The sequence below is a fragment of the Haemaphysalis longicornis genome, unplaced genomic scaffold (assembly GCF_048455015.1).
Source record: "Haemaphysalis longicornis isolate Haplotype H1 unplaced genomic scaffold, Haemaphysalis longicornis Haplotype H1 scaffold_3, whole genome shotgun sequence".
NCBI lineage: Eukaryota > Metazoa > Arthropoda > Arachnida > Ixodida > Ixodidae > Haemaphysalis > Haemaphysalis longicornis.
The window spans coordinates 187,149,762-187,172,344 of NW_027526335.1; the positions used below are offsets into that span (position 1 = coordinate 187,149,762).

The following is a 22,583-nucleotide window of genomic DNA, read 5'->3' on the forward strand; positions in this document are numbered from 1 at the left end:
TTCCCTGATATCCAATGTGCAGAGGATATTCCTGAACGCCCACGTTATGTCCACGGGATATTCAGGCGATGTCCCTATTGCCTCGGAATAGGCATCCACAAATACTTTCGTCTGGATATCCACAGGATGTCCTTAAAATTAATGGAAACTTTCTGTGGACATTTCACAGATATCCGGACGACATCATATAATGTCCATTTGATGCCATGTTGAGGCATTCTTAGGACCTTATAACATTATTATATAACTATTTATATATTATTATTAGTGACATGAAACCAACCCCAATTTTTATTGCAAAGAAAAATGGTATTTGTTTCAAAATCATTTCAATATCCACCAGACGAACCTTGCTGGAAGTCCAAGACCTAGAAAGATTAAAAAAATAAAAACAGCACCAGTTAAACACTTGTTAAATAGCTATTATTGAAACAGCGCTGCTTACACCATTCTGCCTATTGAAAGAGTGACACGTTAAAAGAAAATTGCAATCAACCAGGCGGGTCAAATACAAATTCACCATCAACAGGCGTGCATGTATGAATTGTTTCTTAACTGTGCAGCGAAAATGAGACAAAGAAAAAACAGCAAAGATTTCAGCTTTTGAATAAAAACAGTGCCAAATAAACAATGTGATTCAACTTGAAGCCGTAAAAACTTAAGCAAAGAATAAAATTTAAATGTAATAAACCCACAAAAGATTTTAAATAAAAGTTATCATGAAGTTAAACAAAACACCAGAGAAAATAGGAGCTGGCAGAATACCTAAGAAACAGGCCGGAAAAGCAAAGGCAAATTTAGTCTCTAAAAACTATACTGCATGCTAAAATATTACGCAAAAGAAGGCACGTGCTTGGATTCATATTCACGTGTTCTGTAAATTTGCTTATGAGAAGTTGGGCCACCAGTTGAAATCTTGTGTTTGATCCAGAAAGCTTGTTTCTTCAGCAGAAAGAGCGGCAGCAAACTTCGCAGCAGCGGCGGCAGAATATAGATTTGAATAAAGGGAAAAGGAACGAAATGCTAGGTACCCTTCTTGAAATGGCAGAATCTGGAGAAAACGCTAGTTGTCCTGCAAGAAAATGTCATATATCTTAGTTAGCTTCAGCTTATTGCTGACATTATGAGAGTTTCTCACCTGCTACTTGAGACGTTGATGGCTGGGATGAAGTTTTTGTGATGTATTCACTGGCAGTCTCAGAAGGAAAACTGGAAGAAAATACCAAGCAGTAATTTGGAGCCGCGAGTAGCATCACAATCTCAAAGAAGAAATACCTTGAACAGAGATTGATGGTAATTATTGAAGTAGAAGTATACGGCCGGGTCCTTGAAGTGAAGCCGATCGGTGATCTGAGAACCGTGTGGTGCAGCCGAAGATAGGAACCGAACACCAACCGTCGATTTCCCGTCTCTTGAGACGCGAAGTCCTTCGAACAGTTCAGTACGAGACAATTGTGGTCACAACAGGCGAGCCAAGAGCGAGTGAGCGACTGAAAAACGCGGGAACGACGGGAACCCAGCTCCCCGTCGGAGAGGGCGAGGATGGTTTCCTCCGGTCCTCCTCCGCCGCCGCCGCTTTTTTCGGACGATACGCCAAGCAAGTACGGAGAAGTGGGGAGGGAGTATGCGGCGCGCTCGGGGGGGGGGGCGAATGCACGGCACTTGCTTCGCGCCCTCTCCGAGACCCCAGCATACAAACCACCCTTCCTCGCCCACTCCATAGCAAGTAGAAAAAACACGGCCAAGCTCTCGCGCAAACCCTGCCGCAGCCCAAAACGAAGAACCTGACGCCACGCGGGAGCCGGCTCCCTCCTCCCCCCCCCCCCCCCCCCCCCCTCCCCACCCCCTTCCATCCGAGCACGGCTTTTGAAGCTCCTTTCATGGTGGCCGAGCTCGTGTGGGCCATTCAAAATGCAAAAAGGAAAAGTGCGCCCGGGGCTGACAGCATCACATACCAGGCGATCAGAAATGTAGCCGAGAGGCAGCGCTCGCGCCATCTTGACTTTGCAACTTCCACTGGTCTTCCGGCACCCTCCCTGCTCAATTTGGCCTCCAACTTGTCCTTCCCATCCTAAAAAAGAACAAATCTCCCATACTTTTCTCCTCTTTTCGTCCTATTTCACTCACGAGCGCTGCCTCCAAAATTCTCGAATCCACGGCGCTCGAACGCCTTGAATTACCAGTATGCCCGAATCTGCAACTTCAACCCTGAGCAGCAGATGGATTTTTGCCGCCAGCGCAGTCCCATGGATTCAATTGCTGACCTTGTCTCTGCACTAGAAAACGCGAAGGCTACCAAAAACCGGGGCCTTTGTCGTCCTTTTGGACATTTGCAAAGCCTTCGACTGCTTACCCCACGAGGCTATTATTCACGATGGAGTAAAACGCTGCAAAATTACGCGGCCGTAACCCCCATCTCCCCCGACGTTACAAGACTGGATGAGGCCCGCCACTCCATCGCGCAAGAACTAAACAAGCAACACCCAGACGCGTGGGTTGCATCATCCAATCCTGCTCGCATCCAAAGCATCAAATTTGGGTGACAAGAGTCCTGCCTACTCAGCGTGCTCCATACTGGCTCCGTACCAGTGCTCGTAGAAAATGAGAAATGAAAAATGAGAAAATCAACAGCCCCACTTGTTCTTCATCCACATAAATCAAGCAGCCTAAAATATAGTATTCAATTCCCGAATCAAACAAAGGCAACAAGATTTCGCTCAAATTCCAAATCAAATAACTACCCGCTCTTTATTTAAAATTTCAGTTAGAAACAGGCCAGAAAATATCTCGAAGCTTAAGGAAAGACGGGGATGAGGGGTGATTTGAACTAAGACGCACTTTGTGTGGCTTGGGCCCCATATGTACACTGCGTTATGAATGCGAATTGTCAGTTTAAGGAAAAATGTAAATTTGTGGACATCCTAGCAATATCGCGTAATGATGTTATACTAACACACCTGCAGTGATATCGCATGGATGTCCGCAAGCAGATGATCTTGGGTGAAACATTGTATGGACATCACATGAATGTCCTGAAATGACATTGGATATTATGACCATTTGTGGATATCCTATGGACTTTCGTGGTTTGCTGGGATACAGTGAAGTCTGCTTAGATGTGCAGTGATTGTTATTTTAACGAGGCACTGTTTTTAATAAACCAAACATATATTTTTTTCTTGGTGGCTTTTTTAATAATAAGTTTGTGTTGTTGGCCACATAATGTAACACATGTCATTTGGCTGGTCAGAGCATGCTGTTTACTCCTTATGCCAAATGTTTCTATATCTTGACACTGCATCATTCAGCTGTTTTCAGTGCTCTTGTTGATTTTGAGCATTGGACCTTGTGCTTTCAGGTCCCTCGGGAATGCAACGTTCATCTCCATCACACCCCGACAGTCCAAGGAGTTCGAACTGCGCATTTACACTAGATGTGGAAAGGCTTCCAGTAAACTTAAAACATGCTTTAGAGTCGGCGCATTCACCTATCTCCACTAGGGACAGGCATGAGTTGGTGCGATATGTGATAGAGCAGATGAGAGCGAAAGCCACACGGCCAAGAAGGGAGTTCTTGACAGCAGTGGCAGAGGAGATAGTCAGGATGTACCCCCATGCCCTACAAGATAGGGGCATTGACGGGCAGCTGCTGGGACGCGGCTACGACTCGTTTTTTCGACAACTTGAAAACAGAGTTGAGAACATTACCCGAGGAAAAACAGGGCCAGGAGCCAAGACAGGTGACCAATTTGGCCGAAAAAACATGAAAAGTGCCTACGGCTGCTTGAACTGGCAGCCGGTGCCTACTTGCGAGGCCGAAAGCTTGGATGAAAAAATAGCTTTCTGCAGGCAAGAAAGTAGGAAAGGCCTGAAAGACATGGATGTTCCCCTTGCAATGGATTACATGAGAGACACTTACACTGAGCAGAGGAGCTACATTAATTCTACTGAGCCAGTCCACCATGTCGTTGAAATAAAAGAAGAATGGCCACTGTTGTTATGTCGGCACTTTTTTTACCAGCATGCCGACCAGCTCCTTGGGAAAGATGTAAAGGTAAACACTGCTTTTCACATGGTGTGCAATATGCAATAAGTTACTCTATTTCAGGAGACCTTCCAGGAAAGGCTAACCAAATGCGCACCTGCTCTTCTGGAGCACCTTCAGACTTCAGCGCAAAGGTCCATCGTGCAGTGGATGGTTGAAGTTGAGCATGCCGCGAAGTCGAACAACAGGGCATCTGAAGCAGCCCTCTTCCCGCTCTTGGTGGCCCATTTTAAGGAGGAGCACCATGATTTGTTCCGAATTTTAGAGGTGAAGTGTTTTCTGCTTTATTATGAACTCAATGTTGAGCCTTTTAACAGCGGACTGTTGTAGCTGGGTGCAATGTGGGGTGCGTAACACGTAAAAAATATCAAGAAAATGAGAGCTCAGGAGCGCATGCCTTGCGGCGAGTAACGAGCATTCCCAGCACACGCAGTGGGCTTTAGCAAAAAAAAAAAAAAAGAGACCTTACGAAGCGAGAAAAAGTCCAGTGCGTACCTCGTGGTGACCGCCCTACGCCCCCTGGCTCGTGCAGTGCTGATTTGTCCTTCACTGCTCAAGTAGAAAGAAATCGTGCAGCTTTGCTACAGTTCAAGCCTTGCGCGACTTAGTGCAAGCTTCCCCAGTTTGTTTGTCGTATCAGCCTAAGGATTTCCGATTTACCTGCCTACTGAAAAAGTACTGTGCACTGCGGTGTGCAGTAAACATAAGGGGTGGAACAACTGTGCCATTGAGTTCCAAACTTGTTTTCCTGCGCCGAACCGGCCCTATTGCGCCAAAATCGTTTATCAGCACCGTCCTGCGCTGGATATGACGAGCGGCGAGATATATGACCGCCATGATGCCCCGTGCCCGAAAACTTGACTGAAACCTTCTTTTTTTCAATTTGGTTATGGTTTCTGTTTTATCAAGGAAATGTGAGCGGCTATGGAAGTTGGCTTTCGCTTATCTGTAAGGGCACAGGCACTATGTGCCTTCCCGCCTTCACTTTGGATCTGTTTGTGTTGCATTTTCCAGTTTTTTGTCAGTGCCGGCCACTGTGCCACAATCAATTGAAAATGACCGAGAGTGAGTGAAATGCTTTTGCATCGCATCGCAAACACATATAAAACAAAATTATATTCGCATGAAAGGTTGTAGTTTAGTAGAGGTGGACTTCAATTTGGTCGACCATTTTTGACAAGCATAGCTGCACACATTGAACTGCAGGGTCTTGGACGCTTTGCCCTCGTTTGATAATTCAGTTTGTCTTTGTTGTGAGGTAATTACTCAGTTTTGCCTGTAAACTTTGGGGTTATCTTTGCTTATGTAGAGGATGGTACAGCATAAATTGTATTCTAGCACGCTGTCGTGACGTCTTATATCGGGTACGTGTACCGGTTCTCGCAACCCCATGACGGGTGAAGACAAAGCCATGTTTTGCTTCACACGCACTGAAACCGCTGTTGTATAGAAAAAATGCAAGCAAACGCCTTGTTTTATGGAGTGCGCTGTGAGTTTAGGGTGCTTCGATTCACGCTATGTACCGTATGGGAGTTATCTCCTGTTTGCAGCGGCGGACATTTGTGGTACATAACAACACCAGTTCTCTCGCAATAGGGACCTGCAGGCTTGTGCCTTATGAAGTGGCGTAATTTTTGTACAGAATGTTAGCAATCTGGGAGAGATTTTCATCCTGGAGTGGACAGCAGCTCTGCACTTCCGTTCTCTTTGCATGGGAGGTTGGTTTTTTATTCCGAATATATTTTGTTCTGTCTGTTTTTAGGAAGGAACGAGTGTCGTTGACATATGCAGTGAGCTGCCATCCACGCCGATCGTGGTCGCACTGGGTAAGCCTCTTTTTATATAATGGAGGTGCTTACTTCTTTTTACGCCCTTTTACATTACCCGCATTTAGAAAATGCTCTATGCTGTGTTGCTCTATGCTGTGTTCAATACAGATTGAATATTGTGAAGCCACAAATAGTATATTGTGTACATTTAAAAACTGCACACAACTTTCCATGTACATGATGTAAAAGTGTGTTTGCAAGAATGTTTTGTTCACGTAATTCTTAGCTGCCAAATGTTACTGTTACATTCAAGTAAATTTGTCAAAGGCTCATTTGTGCGTGCATTGGGCTGTTTAAGTCACTTAATTTTTTGGCTTATTTATCTGAAGGTTTGAACTTTAATAATTTTGCTTGGTGCGCCGAACATGAAAACTAGGCGGTGTTTGTGGATGCAGCGTGAACGGTCTCAGTAACATCACACTGATTTTCAGTGTGTTTTTATGCTATTCAGCCTTCTCAATCTTTTTTTGTGAAAAGTACATGTAAATTGATGAGTAAAAAAACAACAAAAGTTGCAGCGTTGATGGTAGAGCGAGGATCTCTTCAGTACTACAGTAGACTCTCGATTAATGGAACTTCAAGGGACCGAAAACATTACATAGTTCCGTTTAATTAACAGGAGTTCCGTTTACTGAGATGTGTAAAAGTGCAAATTTGTGTGCGTATGCACTCTTGATATTATTTCATGGAACTCTAAGCACTAGAAGGTGAATGTAGCTGATAGTTTTTCAGAAAGCAAGAAAACTAAAAGAGGTTTAGGCACACAATTCGCACGTTGATTTGGCTACAATGAGTCGCTGTGCGCTACAAAATGCATCAATTATTTTTGTTTGAGTCCTTGCAACTGCGCCTTCACGGAGGCTAGAGGCCTCAACTTCGAGAGTGCTAATGACCCACCGAATTTAGAATACGGCAACGCAGTAATGAAGCGCGAATAGCACCACGATGGCACGAACAAGGTGGCAGCAGCTGAGCCCTGTAACCTCGGCGTCTTGAATTGCGACCGAACGACTGGAACAAGAACCGCGATGTTGCATTCGTTGCGCTAACACGGCTGACCACTAATGAGACGAGGCTTACGATGCCAGCAAGGCTTTAAAGGAGCCATGAAGAGAAAATGCAAGTTGGTTTTATTCGAAAGATTTCATGTTTTATAGTGCCCCCAGCGCTTGTCCGGATACAAACGGTGCTTTATTCACTGAGAAATTAAACAATTTAGGTTAAAATTTTGATTTTCCCGCTCAATCGTGCGTTTTCGTGGTCCCAAGTGACATCACGGGAACCGACCGCTCTGCAGCCTAGAGTACCTTCATTCACGCATCCGCCGTACAGGGTAGAGACACGTATACGCTGGCGCCGCCATTTTCGGTTGCTCGCTCGGCGCCGAAGCAAGTCATTGTGTCAAAACCACGCTAAAATTATCGCCGCAACGCGGTTTACTGAAGAAGTTTGAATCATATTGTCTGTTTCGCGTTGCTAGGTCTCATGGGAAACGAAAAGAATAACGCGTTGAGCCCGTTGGCCCAATTGCGGCGGCACGGGACCGTTCAAAGGTTGTCTCCACCCTGTACAGCGGTGTTGGTTTGTTCCCGCGTTTCTTTACGTTCCGTAACCTAGATGGTGCCGCCATACCGTGGCAAGCGCTTGGTTTGTTTTTGCCCGCATTTAAACCTGGCTTGTTTTTGTTCTGGGAGAAAATATTCGTTCCCTGAAACAGTGCTCGCTCGACAAATGGGGTCACGTAAGACACCGTTGCTTGCGTCAATCGGCCAGTGTCGTCTGAGACAACCCCAAGCCCCGTAGTGCTGTGCAGCTGGCTAAACCAAGCATGCTGTGCGCAGTACAAACAGCAGAACGCATCAGTACTTCTATGTTTACATGTACTTTCGTAACTTCCACTGTTTGTCCCATCATTCTTATTGCTTTGTAAAGAATGTGCCCTAAATTTAAGCGCAAATCGCTCGTTCGTCTAGTTTGTAAGCTCTACCTAATTTTCGTCTGCTTCTGCCAGCCTCCGCCAATCGCAGAGCTTAGCTCATGTGACATCATAGGTTCAGTTGCGGGAAATGAGCTGGTGGGTCGCACGACCATTCCCGTTTTTCCTAATTATGTAGCTTATTTGAGCGAAGTTTACGTTAAAAGTGGTGTCAGTATGATTCTAACGAGACAATCTTTTGAATGAACCAAACTTGTGTTTTCTCTTCATGGCTCCTTTAAAAAAAACATGGAGGAAGAAAAAAAAAGTGAAACAGCCGGAATATTAAAAAGCTGACTCTCATGCCAATGGGTTTCACAAGAAGTTCCATTTCTAGTTCCGTTTACACGTTGACGCGGAAATCTTAGTTCTGATTGCCGAGTTTTTTTATGTTATCTGAACACGAAACCAACCAACTTACAGGCTACTGTTCCGTTGAAGCGGCAAGTCCGTTTAAGCGATTTCCATTTATCGAGATTATACTGTATATCAAGGAGCTCTGGGTGCAGCTTTTTGCTTTACTGGAAGCTGCACTAACATGTAAACGTCTGGTTGCAGAATTCAAGATAGTGGCTCAGCTTTTAAATTTTATGTCAGTACTCTTATAATAGTGGCGAAGGATAGGGCAGATTGCATTAAATGGTTGGCATTAAGGGTTGTACAACCTGGGCACCGCCGTAATATTGCCATATATATGAACGTGTTTCATCTTTACAACAAACAAGTGAGAGCCAGTACTTTGTGCGTCTTTGCGAAGTCTTTGTCAACTTTTCACGTTGTCATCATATTTATGTGTCTACCAATTTGCCCAATGGCATGTTTTTTTTTTTTTTTTTTTTCAACACCGCTTTAAGCAGTGGTGACCATTCAGACATGGACACCGCTTAGTTGACACGGGTATTGTAAACCTCATTGCTAGGGTAGTGGTTGTTTGAAGGTGGCATATATCTGGATGCCACCCGTCAGCCACTAGCAGTCAGCAAAGCAGTGGGTGCCATCGTCCTCCTTAGTCTACTTGCAGGCTCCTAGCTATTGCAGTTATAGGTAATGCAAGCTATAAGAGGCATAATAACAGCTTGGTTTAATATGAACTGCACAATAACAGTACTTGTTTCCATGAAATGTTGTAGTGCTCCTCAATTTTGTGGGTTTTGGCATTCTAGGTCGACTTCGTATAATGAAGTGTCAAGTGCACTACAAAAACCCTCTGCCCCATAGTAGCATTAAATGGCTTATGCCGGTTGCGACCCTTATTAGTGAGACTTTGCCAAGTTTAGTATTTTATTGTAGGAAATAAGGGACCTCTGAAGATATCTTATTTTTGGCATAAACCACTGCTTCACTGAATATTATAGCAATATTGCGGACAATGGCTTTAGTGAATCTTGCAAATATTTCTCGAACATCAAATAACCAAACTAATACTGTTTTACATTTGTGCTCATAAATATCCTGATGAACTATTGCAGGAGGCATCTTTAAGAAGAAATGCTTCGTAGTGTGTGAGCAGATAGAGCTGTTTGGAGAAGGTATGGACTTCACGGAAGCGATGTGCGTGGAATTTCTTCTCTACTATGTATTCAACATGGTGTACCCAGGAAGCGTAGCCACAACACTGGAATTCATTCAGAGGTGAGTTTGATCATGCTTAACCTACTCTTTAGACAGGCGTCCTCATTCCAGGATGCCTTTAGCTCGGGCTGCATCGACACCCCTTCCAATTAAGCGTACCTGATCTTCGAGGGGTGAGCTGGCCAAGGCTCTCTCCTGAAGCTTTGTGGAAAGGTGGTTGGCGGAGTCTAGGGTAGAGTTGGTGCCACCACCCACTAAGTGTTCAAGCAAACGCCGCCTGTATAATCATTGATTCATTGCATAACGCGTGAGCGAAAAATGGCCAAACAGCCACTCTCCTGCTGCTCTCTCCTACCCTTTCCCACTCCGTAGCCTTCCTGCGTGCTTTCATGTCCGTCGGCCAGCGCCGCTACTCGGAAACTGTGCAAAATAGTTGGCTGTTTGTTTAGCGTTCCTCAGGCAGCGCTCCTACGCTTTGTTGTTTTTCACCATGACTGTTTGTCTTGGTCTGTCGCTGATAAAACCGCGCCACGGGCGCAAAATCACTTGTGCTGCCGCAGGCTGGTGCCGCCTTTGCGCGCTTACCTACGTGGATCACCGGCCCCGAAATTTTCTGAGTGGGGCATCCCCGCTCTCTCCCCTCTGCATTTTGGCGTTGTTTTGTCACCGCTGTTCGCACTCCGCATCAGTACGCAGTTTTAAAATTGAGGACTGTACTGTAGAAGTGCCCAGACAGTGTGACCGGGCCCTCAGCTGCTTATCGTTTTGTTTTCTATAACCTTCTGAAATTTACAAGCATGTGATATTTTTGGAAAGTAATGGTAAAAGTGAGTGCCTGAACAAAAAATGTGCATGCAATTTTTCTTGCCTACATCCTCCTGAGAGAAAAATATCAGTAAAATATTGGCTGTACCCTCGGAAAATATCGTTTTTCTGCTCGCTATTTGTCCACCCAAAAATAATATGTTCTTACACTACTTCAGTTCCGCCTTTGTCAGTTATCTTTGGAAAAATACAGCAAGTATGAAGCGAGCGACGCGTTGAACGAGATCCCCAGTGCGGCCCAGAATTAGCGCCATATCGCAGCTAACATGTGAGCAAAATGGCTTTTGAAACCCAACATGCAAGCTGACAGACACACGTCGTAGAAGTGGGGGCAGTGTTCGCGACTCGCGAGCAGTGACATAAAACGGGATGTCCGCCAGCGCGTGCCACATAGTGGATTAGTGCCTGAACTAAGCGTCCCTACCCTGCCCATTGAAAAGCACGCGACGCGTTAGGCAATGTTTATACAGGCGGCGTTGGTTCAAGGGTCAGAGGCTCACCCAGAAGCAGCAAAGTGGAGACAGTTGTGTGCAGTCAGACCGGAGCAGTCTGGTCAGGGTGTTGGAAGGTGTTCCATGAAGACAAAATACGAGTTTGTTTTATTTGAGGGAGTTTTATAGTACCCCTGGCACTTGTCCAGCAGCAAACAAGGATTTGTTCACTGAGAAATTAAACAATTTAAGCCAACATTTTGATTCTCCCGCTGAATTGTGTTTTGGGACGTCAGCGAATGAAGGGCACAAATAAATTGTAATAAAGAGCGGTACGTTTGTAGTGAGGTGGGTGGCTGCGTGGGGCTGAGACATAATCTGGTTTGTATACTGAGGTCATAGCTGTCGAGAAGGACAAGGTTTACTTTTCTGCTCAAAGAACAAGGCGCATTTAAAAGCATTAGTATGAAATACGCATGCAGCTCAACTCAACTCCTCAACAGCTATGAACTCAGTATACAAACCAGATTTATGTCTCAGCCCCACGCAGCCACCCACCTCACTACAAACGTACCCCTCTATTATAAAAATTTATTTGTGAAATAATGCTGCAAGCATTATTTCACTTGTCAAATATTTGTGGTTAAAAGGGGTATGCGCCTGTGTAGCATGTGCTACAAGGTGATGGTTTTGTGTTTGCTCTTTACTAGAATGGGGAGTATGACCAATCCACGAAAAGCAGATTGGGCATGCTACTTTTGTTTAAACCATGACGCTTTCAAAAGCGTATTTGTAATGTTAGCTCTTAAATGCTACAGGCACAGAAGGACACGACCTGCCCATTTTTTTTTTGCATTCAGAATCATTGCAATTCATAGGAATAGGGCTGAAATAAAAATTGTTCACTTGTTTATCTTACAGACAACTTTTCAACATAAATCCTCTGAGCGGCACCAAATGTGACGGAAAGCGCAAGTCACGAACCAGCGTGAATGTAAAGGTTATGAAGCTAGCGCAGGCCCTCCGAATGATCCTCTGAAGTGGTAAGTAGAAAACCTGCACATTAGGTCATTTTGGGACACTCATTTGTAGTGCTGCCTGGGCACCATGCTTAAAGGGACAGACAACTGATTTGTGTCGCGTATATGTTGTCTAGCTCATATGAAAGCCAGCGTTTTATATTGCCCAGTAACCACAAGCAATTTCTAAACAAATTGGGGGAAATACTTTTAATTTGGCAGCAAACTTCCTGAAATGGGAAGGGTGGCGGTTCGTAGTGTCGAAACTTGACACTACAATATGTGTCCCTGTCACGTGACCTGCAAACCTAGCAGCTACTGTAACTGCTGAAACGTTTATTGAAGTATTGAAAACCTTTCAATACAAGTATTTGTACAAGGTTAAATTGTATATGTATTTCTAAACATGCCGCCCACCGTCACTGGGGTGCTCTCAGTGTGGCTTGAACCACCATGCCCAGAATCAACGGAAGCGTTCAGTAAACAGACCTAGTGAAGGAGCTTTGACGATTCTGCCTGAGTCAGGGGTGTTCGTTCTGCCAAAATATTTGATTTCAGTTTCCAAATACGGCAATGGCAGCTTTAAAAAAAAAAAATGCCGCGCCCGGGGAGAATCGAACTTCCCACCCTTACAATGTGAAGCCAAATTCTACCTATCGTCTATCCCAACAGATGGCGCATTCGTGCAAAAGAGACCGTTGCATTAAAAACAGACATAAAGGAACAGGAAAGCCTGCGATTCAAACTTTTTTAGCTGGGGACAAGTTTTTAAATAGCGTTTTTCATCTCGCATACAGACAAAAGTATGTTGCCGAGCTACCCTATGTCGTGGTTGCCAGAATTATTTTTGGGAGGGACACATACGGCTCGTAGATCTAAAAATTTCGATTTAAGAAGTTCTGCGCCGTTATTAGCAAAACCGTTTCTCGTCAAGGTGCTAAGTGATGCCCTTTCATTTGGGATAGAGAATATATACTCGACAAAAATCGGTTGTCTGTCCCTTTAAGCTGTGTATCCCGTCTGAGCCACATCTGCAGATATGTTCTCAGCATGCCCCACAAGCAATACAAGGAGTTTTGCTCATTTCAAATTTTTTGTAGCGCAAAGATTCTCTAGAAAATGTTCAAGCAGTGTCCGATAGCAGGAGGGGCTATTATTGCGCGCTAGTAATAATGGTTCATCTATCTGAAGTGAAATTTATTGCAAAAAGTCAGGTGGCTAAACATACCAACGTTACTCAAATTACGATCGTTGTGAACGTGCACCTTGGGGATTGAAATGTTTCGCACCAGCCTCCTGCACGGAGCCTCACGGTACCGACGGAGGCCTGGTCCGGCTGCACCCATGGCCACTACGCCAAACCGACACCTCTCTATTCAACAGCTGGTGGGGTGCGACGTCTGTCACCTCGCTTTGTGAAACTTTTGCCGTGGCTCTACACTTGTGCAGAGAGCCGAGTCTGAGATTACAAAAATAATACTTTCAGCATTCCCACGATAATAAAAATGCCTTACGCTTGCTTAGTTTTTCAATTCGATATTTTCAACGGAACTCCAGGCTATCTATGCATAGAATTTAAAAATGGTTTGTAAAAAGGTAGTGCAGTTCGTACCTTGTGATACTCTATTACAAAAAAACTTTGTTGAAAGGTGGTTTCAGTTTTATGTACGTTCAGAACCGATTAAAAAGTGCACTGCTCCCCCCCCCCCCCCTAATTTCCCAAAAATTTGATTTTTTTTTTAGGCTCCTAAGGTGACATAATAAATGTTGTGCTTCTGGTTCAAATCAAGGTTCTTCTGCTGCAAAATTGAGATTTCGCTGCTTCAAAAACTGCTCCCAAACGTGATTCAGTTGTCTCACCCCTGGGAATTGATTAATGCATTATGGGGTTTAACTGACGAGGGTATGTTTAACCTCTGTGTGCACCACTTTGCGCCACTGTTCTTCAACCTAACCGGAGTCATGTTTTTCGGTAGCATCCTTGTTCTTGATGGAAAAGCAGGCCATCTGCTTGGACAGGCCCGTACTTATGGCGATGTCGGCCTGCTTTTTGCCATGTTCGACAGCGTTAATAATGCGTAGTTATTCCAACAGTGAAAGGGACTACCCTGCCGCTGGTTGCACGAAAAAAGTCCTCCGACACTGGCTTGGCCTGGCTGCACCCACGACCCATTCTATGCCGGCATTGTTGTTAGACAGTTCTATGCCGGCATTGTTGCTAGACAGTTTTTTCACTGAAATAAACTAACAAAAGGCATATTGGGGCTGGCACCTGGAAAGTCTGCTATTTTTTGCCCAAAAATGTAGTCTGTTGTAACCGACAGTGTGCTATGTAGCCTGGTCCATTATGAGCGAAGTGAACTCCATTTAAAATGCATGGGCACCAAACAAACTCAAATGGTCTGTTGTAACTGGAAGTTCGTTGTTGCCGGATAAACTGTAACGAGTGTAGACTATCCAGGTCGGTTGAATCATTAGGCGCCACTCATGGTTGCTGTGTCAACTACAAAGGATGGCACACTGCAGTGTGTTTCCACGCCACCCCAGCCTTCAAAGTGTTGATGTTCGAATGTTGATCTTGACCTTCAAAATGTTGATCTTGACCTTGACCTTCATGGTTAGTATTGACTATGTTCACACACACGTTCAACAGATAAATGCGCTGGTAGCCCACAAAATTAGGCCCTGTGGACTTGTCAGTCATTTGTCATAGGCAGATTCAGCAGTTGACAAGGGGATTGGTGTGAGGGAGAACTTGTAGAACCTGTCTTTGGAATGAGCTTTTTTCTTAAGTTTGTGTAAATTGGCAGCACTAACTTCGGACATGGCCTACACATTCTAGATTTAAATGCGATGTGCTAATTACACCTTTACAACTGCGAAAAAATTAGTGGACTTCGTACGTGTTAGGCTCTGAGAAATAGTGCTGCATACCTTCGCACATATTTTTGAATTCCCAGGTGTTCACGACTCAAATAAGTGATGCCTGGGGCTTTAATATCTTGTTTTCTTCTTTTTAGGCTGCCATGAGCAACTTTGGAAAGACTCCAACAACATGACAGCTAACCTTGAGCAAGTTTGGAAAGACTCCAACAACATGACAGCTAAAACTCTCTAATAATGCTCCTGCCTTCGCAACACCTAAGAAGTGCTTGGTGTTCTTGGATTTCTTACACAGCAGAATCTTGACATTGCATAGATATTGTAAATTTCACCCAAAATAAACATTTCGACAACTACCAGCTGTATTCATTATTGCATATGCCAAGAACTACATATTGAAAAAATAAAACTCATTGCCAATCTATCAATATTACGGAGAGATTAGTTTTGCACTACGGAATGCCAGTAATATTACGGTCTAGCCATAGTGGGCAGCACGGTGGGTCTGTTACATTACGGAGTGGAGGTTGTATCAATTACGGGGAGGCAGGTTTTCTGAAACGGAGTGTTTGTTTTATTACAGTCGTGCTGTACCACCAAATACGGTGGGTCCATTATATTACGGAGTGACGGTTCTATCAATTACGGGGAGGCAGGTTTTCTGAAACGGAGTGCTTGTTTTATTACGGTCTTGCTGTACTGCCAAATACGGTGGGTCAATTATATTACGGAGTGACGGTTCTATCAATTACGGGGAGGCAGGTTTTCTGAAACGGAGTGCTTGTTTTATTACGGTCTTGCTGTACTACCAAATACGGTGGGCCCATTATATTACGGAGTCAAGGTTCTGTCAATTACGGAAAGACGTGCTTTTTAAAACGGAGTGTGTTTTGTTACGGTCTTTCCGTACTACGGAATGTCCGTTCTTAAAATTCTTTCCGTTGTCTAAATAACGGAATTGTGTCCGGCAACATTTTACCAGCAGCTTTCTCCGTAAAATTGGCCATTTTTTTTTACAGTGTAGTACACCACCACGCTCATGGTGGTTGCGGGTAATCTACCACAGTTGATACGGTTATAAATTCCCCATGAGGTCGAACTGCGCTTGAAGCACTGAGAATTAACTCCAAACGAAGGAAATTAACACGAAAACACTTTTAGAACGCGCTTCCTAAGAGAAGTGTCACGCGCTGCAAGCCAACTACGCAGCAAGATAAGAACGGTGATCCTACAAGGGACGTCAAAACGATCGCAGCGCCGGCCTCTCCAGTGGTGGGCCTCGCGGCCAATACGCTTCGCGACCACCGCGTGAATGCGTGGGGGACGGGTGTGGCGCACACAATTATGAAAACGGACCTTGTGATGGGCAGTGCTGCGCAAGTGCGAGGCACAGACGAGTATGGCGAATAACACGCTCGCTGATGTTCGCAGCAGAGGAGCGACCGACGTACGCGTGTGCTTTTAACCGAATGAGATCAAACGTTCTGCGCTTCGGTGGGGAGTCCAAAATACCACCCAAGACCAAATAAAAAACATTTCTGCCTTCACTTTATAAGGAGTGCTTGCTTTCCGGAACGTAAACAATAAATACAGATGCACGTGCAAAAGCATCCTCCGCGCGCGCACTTTGAGCAACGCGCCGAGCGCTAGCTTAACTAGGAACAGCATGGGAGACGAGCGACTGACGGCGCACAAGAGAGCGCGGAGAGCGAGCTTTATCTTCCCAGCGCATACGCCAGGCTTGTACGCCAAGCAGCGCGATCACAAAAGATCGAAATAAATTTTTGTCTTCATTTTTATGAGAGTGTTTGCTTTCCGGAACTTGTATAATTGCCACATGTATGTGAAAGTGTCCATCCGCGCGCGCGCACTTCGAACACCGAGCCGAGCGCTTATCAAGGAACACGATCGGAGGTCAGCGTCAACTTGAAGGCGCGCAAGAAGAGCGCGGAGAGATCAGAGGCTCAGGTACAAAAGGTTAACGTCTACCACATGTGCGTGGGCTTCCCCAGCGCCGCAGGCCAGCCCCGCCCACGGAGCGAAACCATCGGCCGCCCGCAACACAGTCAAAACGAGGAGAGGGGGAAAAACAAAAAAAAATACCCCTCGCATGAAGTCGCGCACATATAGGTAGATACGTCACGGTGCTGCGTGCAAGGAGGTTAAAAAATTGCAATTTTGTTAACCTCATTGGCTGCGCCACTGCTTAGGGGGTGTGGTCGTCCTGGGCCCCTACGGGATATGGTTTGGGAATACGCGACCGGAGACTCTGCGGCCGGTGCGGGGCACTTGCTCACTAGCTCTCGCCATGTTCTCGCTCCTCGGAGTTTTTGTCAGGTCTCTTTTTTGTTTTTCGCAAAAGCCACTGCGCGTGCAAAGAACACTCGGCGGTCGCCCCGCCCCTATGAAGAGCCATGAGCACAGGGTGTGGTTGCGTGCGGTGCGGAACCTCCTTCTACATCTCGAATCTTCTCCCGGCAACGAAACAAAATTCCTCATTTGGTAACGTGCAAGGTATCGTGTAACCTGTAACGTATTTGTTACAATGTGTAACGTACCTCTGGACGTACTCTCTAATGGTAACCGTCACTAAAATTCTGAAACTATGCCATGCACAAAAATACCATCAAAAAGGCCACACGCACGTTGAATTGACGAATTTATGCCACCATAAAAGCTTCGTGTGTTATGTCGGTTCCAACACGCGCACGCTTTTTGGGGATAGTGGGTCTTTATTAGGCATGCACAATGCATCGTTTTACAAACACATCGAGATCGATGCTCATAATGGACGTGCTCATAATAGATGCTCATAATAGTACCTTTCCCAGAGATTTAATCTTAACTATGAAATAGGTTCAGCTCAGAATTCCACATTGCATCACTCCATTTTCTTGCCCTTGAACCTTTGGGACTGCCCAGCTAACACGCATTCGAAGGGCTCCCTCCGAATAATACGTTGCGAGGGTGTTCAGCATGTTACCGGAAACACCGAATGATTTGAGGTCACTGAGGATCCCGTAAAGCCAAGCACTGTCATCGGTTTTCTCAATGTCGAAACACACAGTTACACAATACCGTCCATGCATGAATGCATCCTTAATGTACGAGTCAAGTGCGACCAGTTGATCGTTGGTTTCTCGCCCCAGCCTGAAGCTTGCTTGGGAGATCTCGAGAAGACCATCGTACTCAAGTACATGAGCCTGCGGTTTATCATCTTCTCGAGTAGCGTACAGAAGCAACTGGTCAGGGCAATGAGACAATATCTAGCGGGGGAGATAGGTGCCTTCCCCTCTTTTAGGATAGCTACAACTGTAGTCTCCCTCCATAACTTCGGAATGTGCCCCGAAGCCCAAACCTTATTATCTTGGTGGAGAAGTGTTAGAAAACTGTCTGCGTGTAGGTGCTGTATCATAGCCTATCTTTCGTTGTCTGGGCCTGGAGCTGAGGGTTTAGACGTGCTGAAAGCGAGCTTCAGCTCGCAGTGAAAACTCTGTGATACGAAGTTTTTGAGCTGTCGATCAAGCAAAGGCTTTCCTTGGACCGATTGTTTGAGTTTTATAAAAGTGGGTAGTGTGCTGAGCTGGGCAGAGGTTGGAAATGTGTTATATGTATTGCGATATGTTGTGCTGTATCTGACCTGCATGGTACTTCGTGACCGCAGTATACTGTGAACAAATTAAAGTTTTGTGCAAGTCGGTCAGCCTCGACATCTAGTGTGTCTCCTGTTGTGTTGACCAAGAGCAGGAGTTTATAGTCCTTTAAGTTTGCGTATTCGTGTCCATAACATCCGTGTGCCTATGTATCATCTTATTGATGTTATGAATGCGGGCCAACTGTACCGTTTCGGCTGTATTTTTCGGCTGTACCGTTTCGGCTGTAACTGTATTTTTCGAACGCCTTTGCCCTTTTGTACAATAAAATGTTGCCCGACGTGGGGTAACGTTTAAGGATACCCCACGGCTTGTTCTAGGCCTCTCACCCGACCCTACAGTCCTCATTCCACCACGGTGTCTTTTGGATACACAGGGAATCTGAAGCATGGGTAATGGACCTTACGCCGGCGTCGAAGATGTGCGCCTTGAGTATTTTAGGACTGAATATAGAAAAACAGCGCTTAAACGGGACAAAGAACGTGACAAGACTGGGCGCTGACTAACAACAACGAGTTTTATTTCGCCGTGGTGGAATATATACCCTCGGAAAACACGAAAAGAAGAGAAAGGGAGACAAACAATCAACTCATATACAAGGCGCATGTGCGAAGAAAAACTTTCATTGATCAAGGTATCTATGTTCTTTTTCGAACAATTCAATGGATGCCTTACTGACAGACGAATCACCCCGCTTGTGGATGACATGTGCTTCGTAGATTTCTCTGGCGCTTTTTCCTTTATACTTTCTTAGCACACGTGTCTGCTCGAAAAGAGGAGTGAATTTACGATCTGCGCACTCCGCACAATGGAGAGCCAAATTACTGCCAGTTTTATTTTAGAACTCCGGGATTAAGTGAGGGGACTGTGATGCATAAGCTTCGCTTGTTCAAGAGATTGGATTACCAAGAAGGGGAGGTAGTTGCCAGATTTGGGGGCTATCAGTGTCAGTAGGGGTGGAAAGAAGACTTCGGTGCGGCCCCTTTTAGGGGAGCGACGATTGGATTTGGAAAATGTAGAAAAAATATAAAGTGCAGGTATAAAGCAGGGGAGGGGGTACTGCCTTCTGCAGCCTTTACCTGAAAACTGAAGAGGTCCTGGAGCTCCTGGTTTGGTAACCAGATAGGGAGCCCATCCACCGGAGCTTCACCAAGGCTCCGACGGCCACCGTTTGTGGCTTCTAACCGTCCACCTATAAACACATCATCACGGTTGTTACAAGTTATTTTTGGGGGCTCAGGGTCTGTGGTGCCACCAATACCTGAAGGTGCCCATGTGGTGTTGGAGGCGATATCAGGTGTAATAAAAATGGAATAATTGATGCATTTACTTACGCACCGCAGGGGCCCTAACAGCCATAAAAAGGAGGGAGTTGCACAGATCATTCAACACAAAAGCAAAAAGGCCCACACGGAAAAGAGGTAGAATATGAACTGAAACATAGCGCCGATGCAAACCTTTAACTCCGCATTACATGACCATATATATCACTGGGCAATCATTCGGAAACGGCAGTCCTAAAACTATCGTAAACCCTAAAATATTATAAACAGGGCAGGTCTAAGAGAATCAGTTTTACATCACATGATCTCAATTCACCATGCCTGTTTTTGTTCAAGATAGGGAAGTCGGGCTTTTAGTATCGGCGCTAGGGGCTAAGACAATGACAAAATATTCGACGCGAGCAAAACCACCACTAAGAATTGTATTCCTAGTCATACATAAAATGATGACGTCAGAACAGAATACCGCCAAGGTGTCGTTAAGCGTGCGGAAATGGTTAAAGGCCAACTTGGCGCTATCATTGTGCAGGTTAGCCCACTACCCCAGATCATGTTGCAATGCCAGCCAATACCTGTGGCCATGCGGAGCCGCCTCGACCACTTGCATAGCGAACCAACACCCATCCCTCACTCGTCAATGTCGGAATAAGAACTTTATCATTGACTGACCATGAGCGACGCGTCGCACAACAAGGACTGCTCTACATGCATTCATGGGTAGTCAGGATGCCGGAACGCGAAAAACTCTGTATTTCAGTAGAATTGCAGCCGCATAAAAACAAGACGCGTATTCTAACATCACACTGTTTCGGTGTCCCCTGCACCAGAGAGCATCACGCTTCAAGAAGCCACTGTTCACGCTTAACGCCCAGGGTAAGTTACACATGAAGATTGACCCTTGTATAATTCTTGCAAGGTAATTGAGTAATCCAGGAATGCTATAAACAATGCAATCACAAAAGCACAACAGACTGACATCCTCACGGAGCTAATCCCGCAGACGGTAGAGGAGGGTAGATGACTGTTTCTTTTCACTGTCTACTGCCTATCCACAAATAAGCAAGGCTGCATTGTCGGAATACGGCAACAAGCGACCACAGCTGCGGGCTCCAATCGCCTGACTGTCTTTGGGTACTTCAATGCAGCCCCCCTATACGGAGGACTCACATGTGAACAAGAAAAGCAATGCGGTCTATTCTGCGTGGGCAAGGAAGGTTTGCTACTGACTTACATTCTGCAGTACATCTACACGATGCTGGCCAACCTTGAACATGATACCATTACACCTCTGACACAATACACAAATGGATTTTGGGAAAAGGACGTCATACCACTTGAATGGAAGACGGCAGAGGTTCTTCTAATACCAAAACCAATAAAGTTTACAATCAGATACAATATATTGATCTAATCCTGCATTCGTATACACGGGCGCTGCGGACTACGCTCGCAGGAGTATAATGACAGCTGTCTGACATGACGTTTACAGAGGTCATGGCCACTGTTGCACTTACTGGGATCAACACCAGCCAGTCAAGGAAGCAGCCATCGCCCTTTTCATCACGCACACCTAAGCCGACACAATGATTACGGATTTCGAAGTTGCATGTTGAACCTACCCACGTGGAAGAATAATGAAACCTGCTGCGGAATCCTTCTCCAGTGACCCGCTAAACGCAACACCCGTCAGGTTGCCTTTGGCCACTCGAGTGGGACTAAATGTCAAGGCCCACACGACAGCGGGAGAATTACCATACCACGACACCAGATACGTGTGACTGGCAGCTCATACCGTAGTACGTTACCGGAGCAGCACAAAAGACAACAGATTGAGGTGGCAACACTATTCCACTGGCCGCGCCTCACTGACCAAAGAAAATTAGCAGAGACTGAGGCTTTTGAAAACAAAACACGTTTCCACACTTATGGAAATTGCATGCCATCAATTACACCTTCTACATCCTGATCTGCCCACACTGCACTGTGATATGTATGCTATAACATAAGGTGATGGCCTGTCAAACAAACCGAAAATTTCGCGAATCTTCAATTTTCGCGTCACCAGTGTGAAAGGGAACTAGAAAGCTACACTAGCAATACCAAGCTTCGGCTGGTGGAGCTTGCTGAGAAAGTAGGCAGCTCCAACGCGATCCTGAAATAAGGAATCTAACCAATGCCTCTTTTTTGAAGAATAAGGTTTACTCTCTCGCTTATTCTCCCTCTCTCATTTATTGTCGCAATGCCTGAGGCGTTGGGAAAATCAATTGGATGAATAAAAAAACAATAATATATTTGTCAACAGCTTCTTTATTGAAAATAAATAAGAGAAATTTCATTGTTTCCTGGTGCATGAAAATGGGTGATATCTTGCGAATGTAAATAATGGGTTTCAATTAAGGAGTCGAAGCAACAATGCGCGCAACTGCGACCACAGGGTCTTTGAATTATCAACTCTGGAAAACACAGGCCTAGAAACTTGCGTCAAATGCAATGCTTTAAAGATTACGTTGGCTCATTAAAAGGGAGTTGCTGCAGAATTTTGAGGTAAAAGATAAAACAAATGTGGTGGCCTTATTAGGAATTGATTCCAGGCGTTTGCTGAGACTAGCACCTTTTGTGCGCTATGTGGTTGGTGCATACTGAAAAAATGGACTTTACTCGGGTTCTATGCACACACACTTTTGTTTCAGGGTTTGCGAATTATTGTGGAAGCATAAAGGCCATGTCATGTTACAAGTCATTTTTTGACACACTCGACGTACTTTTTCGATTATATTTCAGAGATGAAAAAAGGCACCCGAATGTTCAAAGCCATCAACTAGTTCGATTGAAACATAGTCCATTGTTTAAAAAACCGGTTGTCCTAACACGCGTAGAAAAGGAACTATGTTTGGTTATTTCTGTGTTAATATTGATCAATTGACAGCACCAGTATGTCAGCCTTATTAGGTCGGCTAGTAAAGCGTTGAGGTCGTGATGAGAAGTTACTTGCCTATAACTCACGCAATCGTCTCCTGAGATTCTCGTGGTTGAGAAAATATTTTTGGCGATACCAGTAATGTAAAAAAG

The 22,583-nt window shown here is 45.1% G+C and overlaps 1 protein-coding gene across 1 annotated transcript; it reads left to right on the top strand.

The window, feature by feature from the left end:
* The first annotated feature begins 1,542 nt into the window (after positions 1 to 1,542).
* Positions 1,543 to 15,080, top strand: LOC144175597 (uncharacterized). The gene is made up of 7 exons (XM_077704659.1): positions 1,543 to 1,597; positions 3,359 to 4,053; positions 4,108 to 4,311; positions 5,807 to 5,870; positions 9,318 to 9,480; positions 11,598 to 11,719; positions 14,716 to 15,080. Exons 1-6 carry the CDS (start codon positions 1,543 to 1,545, stop codon positions 11,713 to 11,715), a joined length of 1,299 nt encoding a protein of 432 aa, XP_077560785.1. The 3' UTR covers positions 11,716 to 11,719; positions 14,716 to 15,080.
* Positions 15,081 to 22,583: the final 7,503 nt, after the last annotated feature.

Coding starts and splice junctions, on each gene's coding strand:
- LOC144175597 (XM_077704659.1), top strand. CDS start 1,543: ATGGTTTCCTCCGGTCCTCCTCCGCCGCCGCCGCTTTTTTCGGACGAT. Junction 1,598..3,358: donor TTTTTCGGACGATACGCCAA/GCAAGTACGGAG, acceptor TTGTGCTTTCAG/GTCCCTCGGGAATGCAACGT. Junction 9,481..11,597: donor ACACTGGAATTCATTCAGAG/GTGAGTTTGATC, acceptor TTTATCTTACAG/ACAACTTTTCAACATAAATC.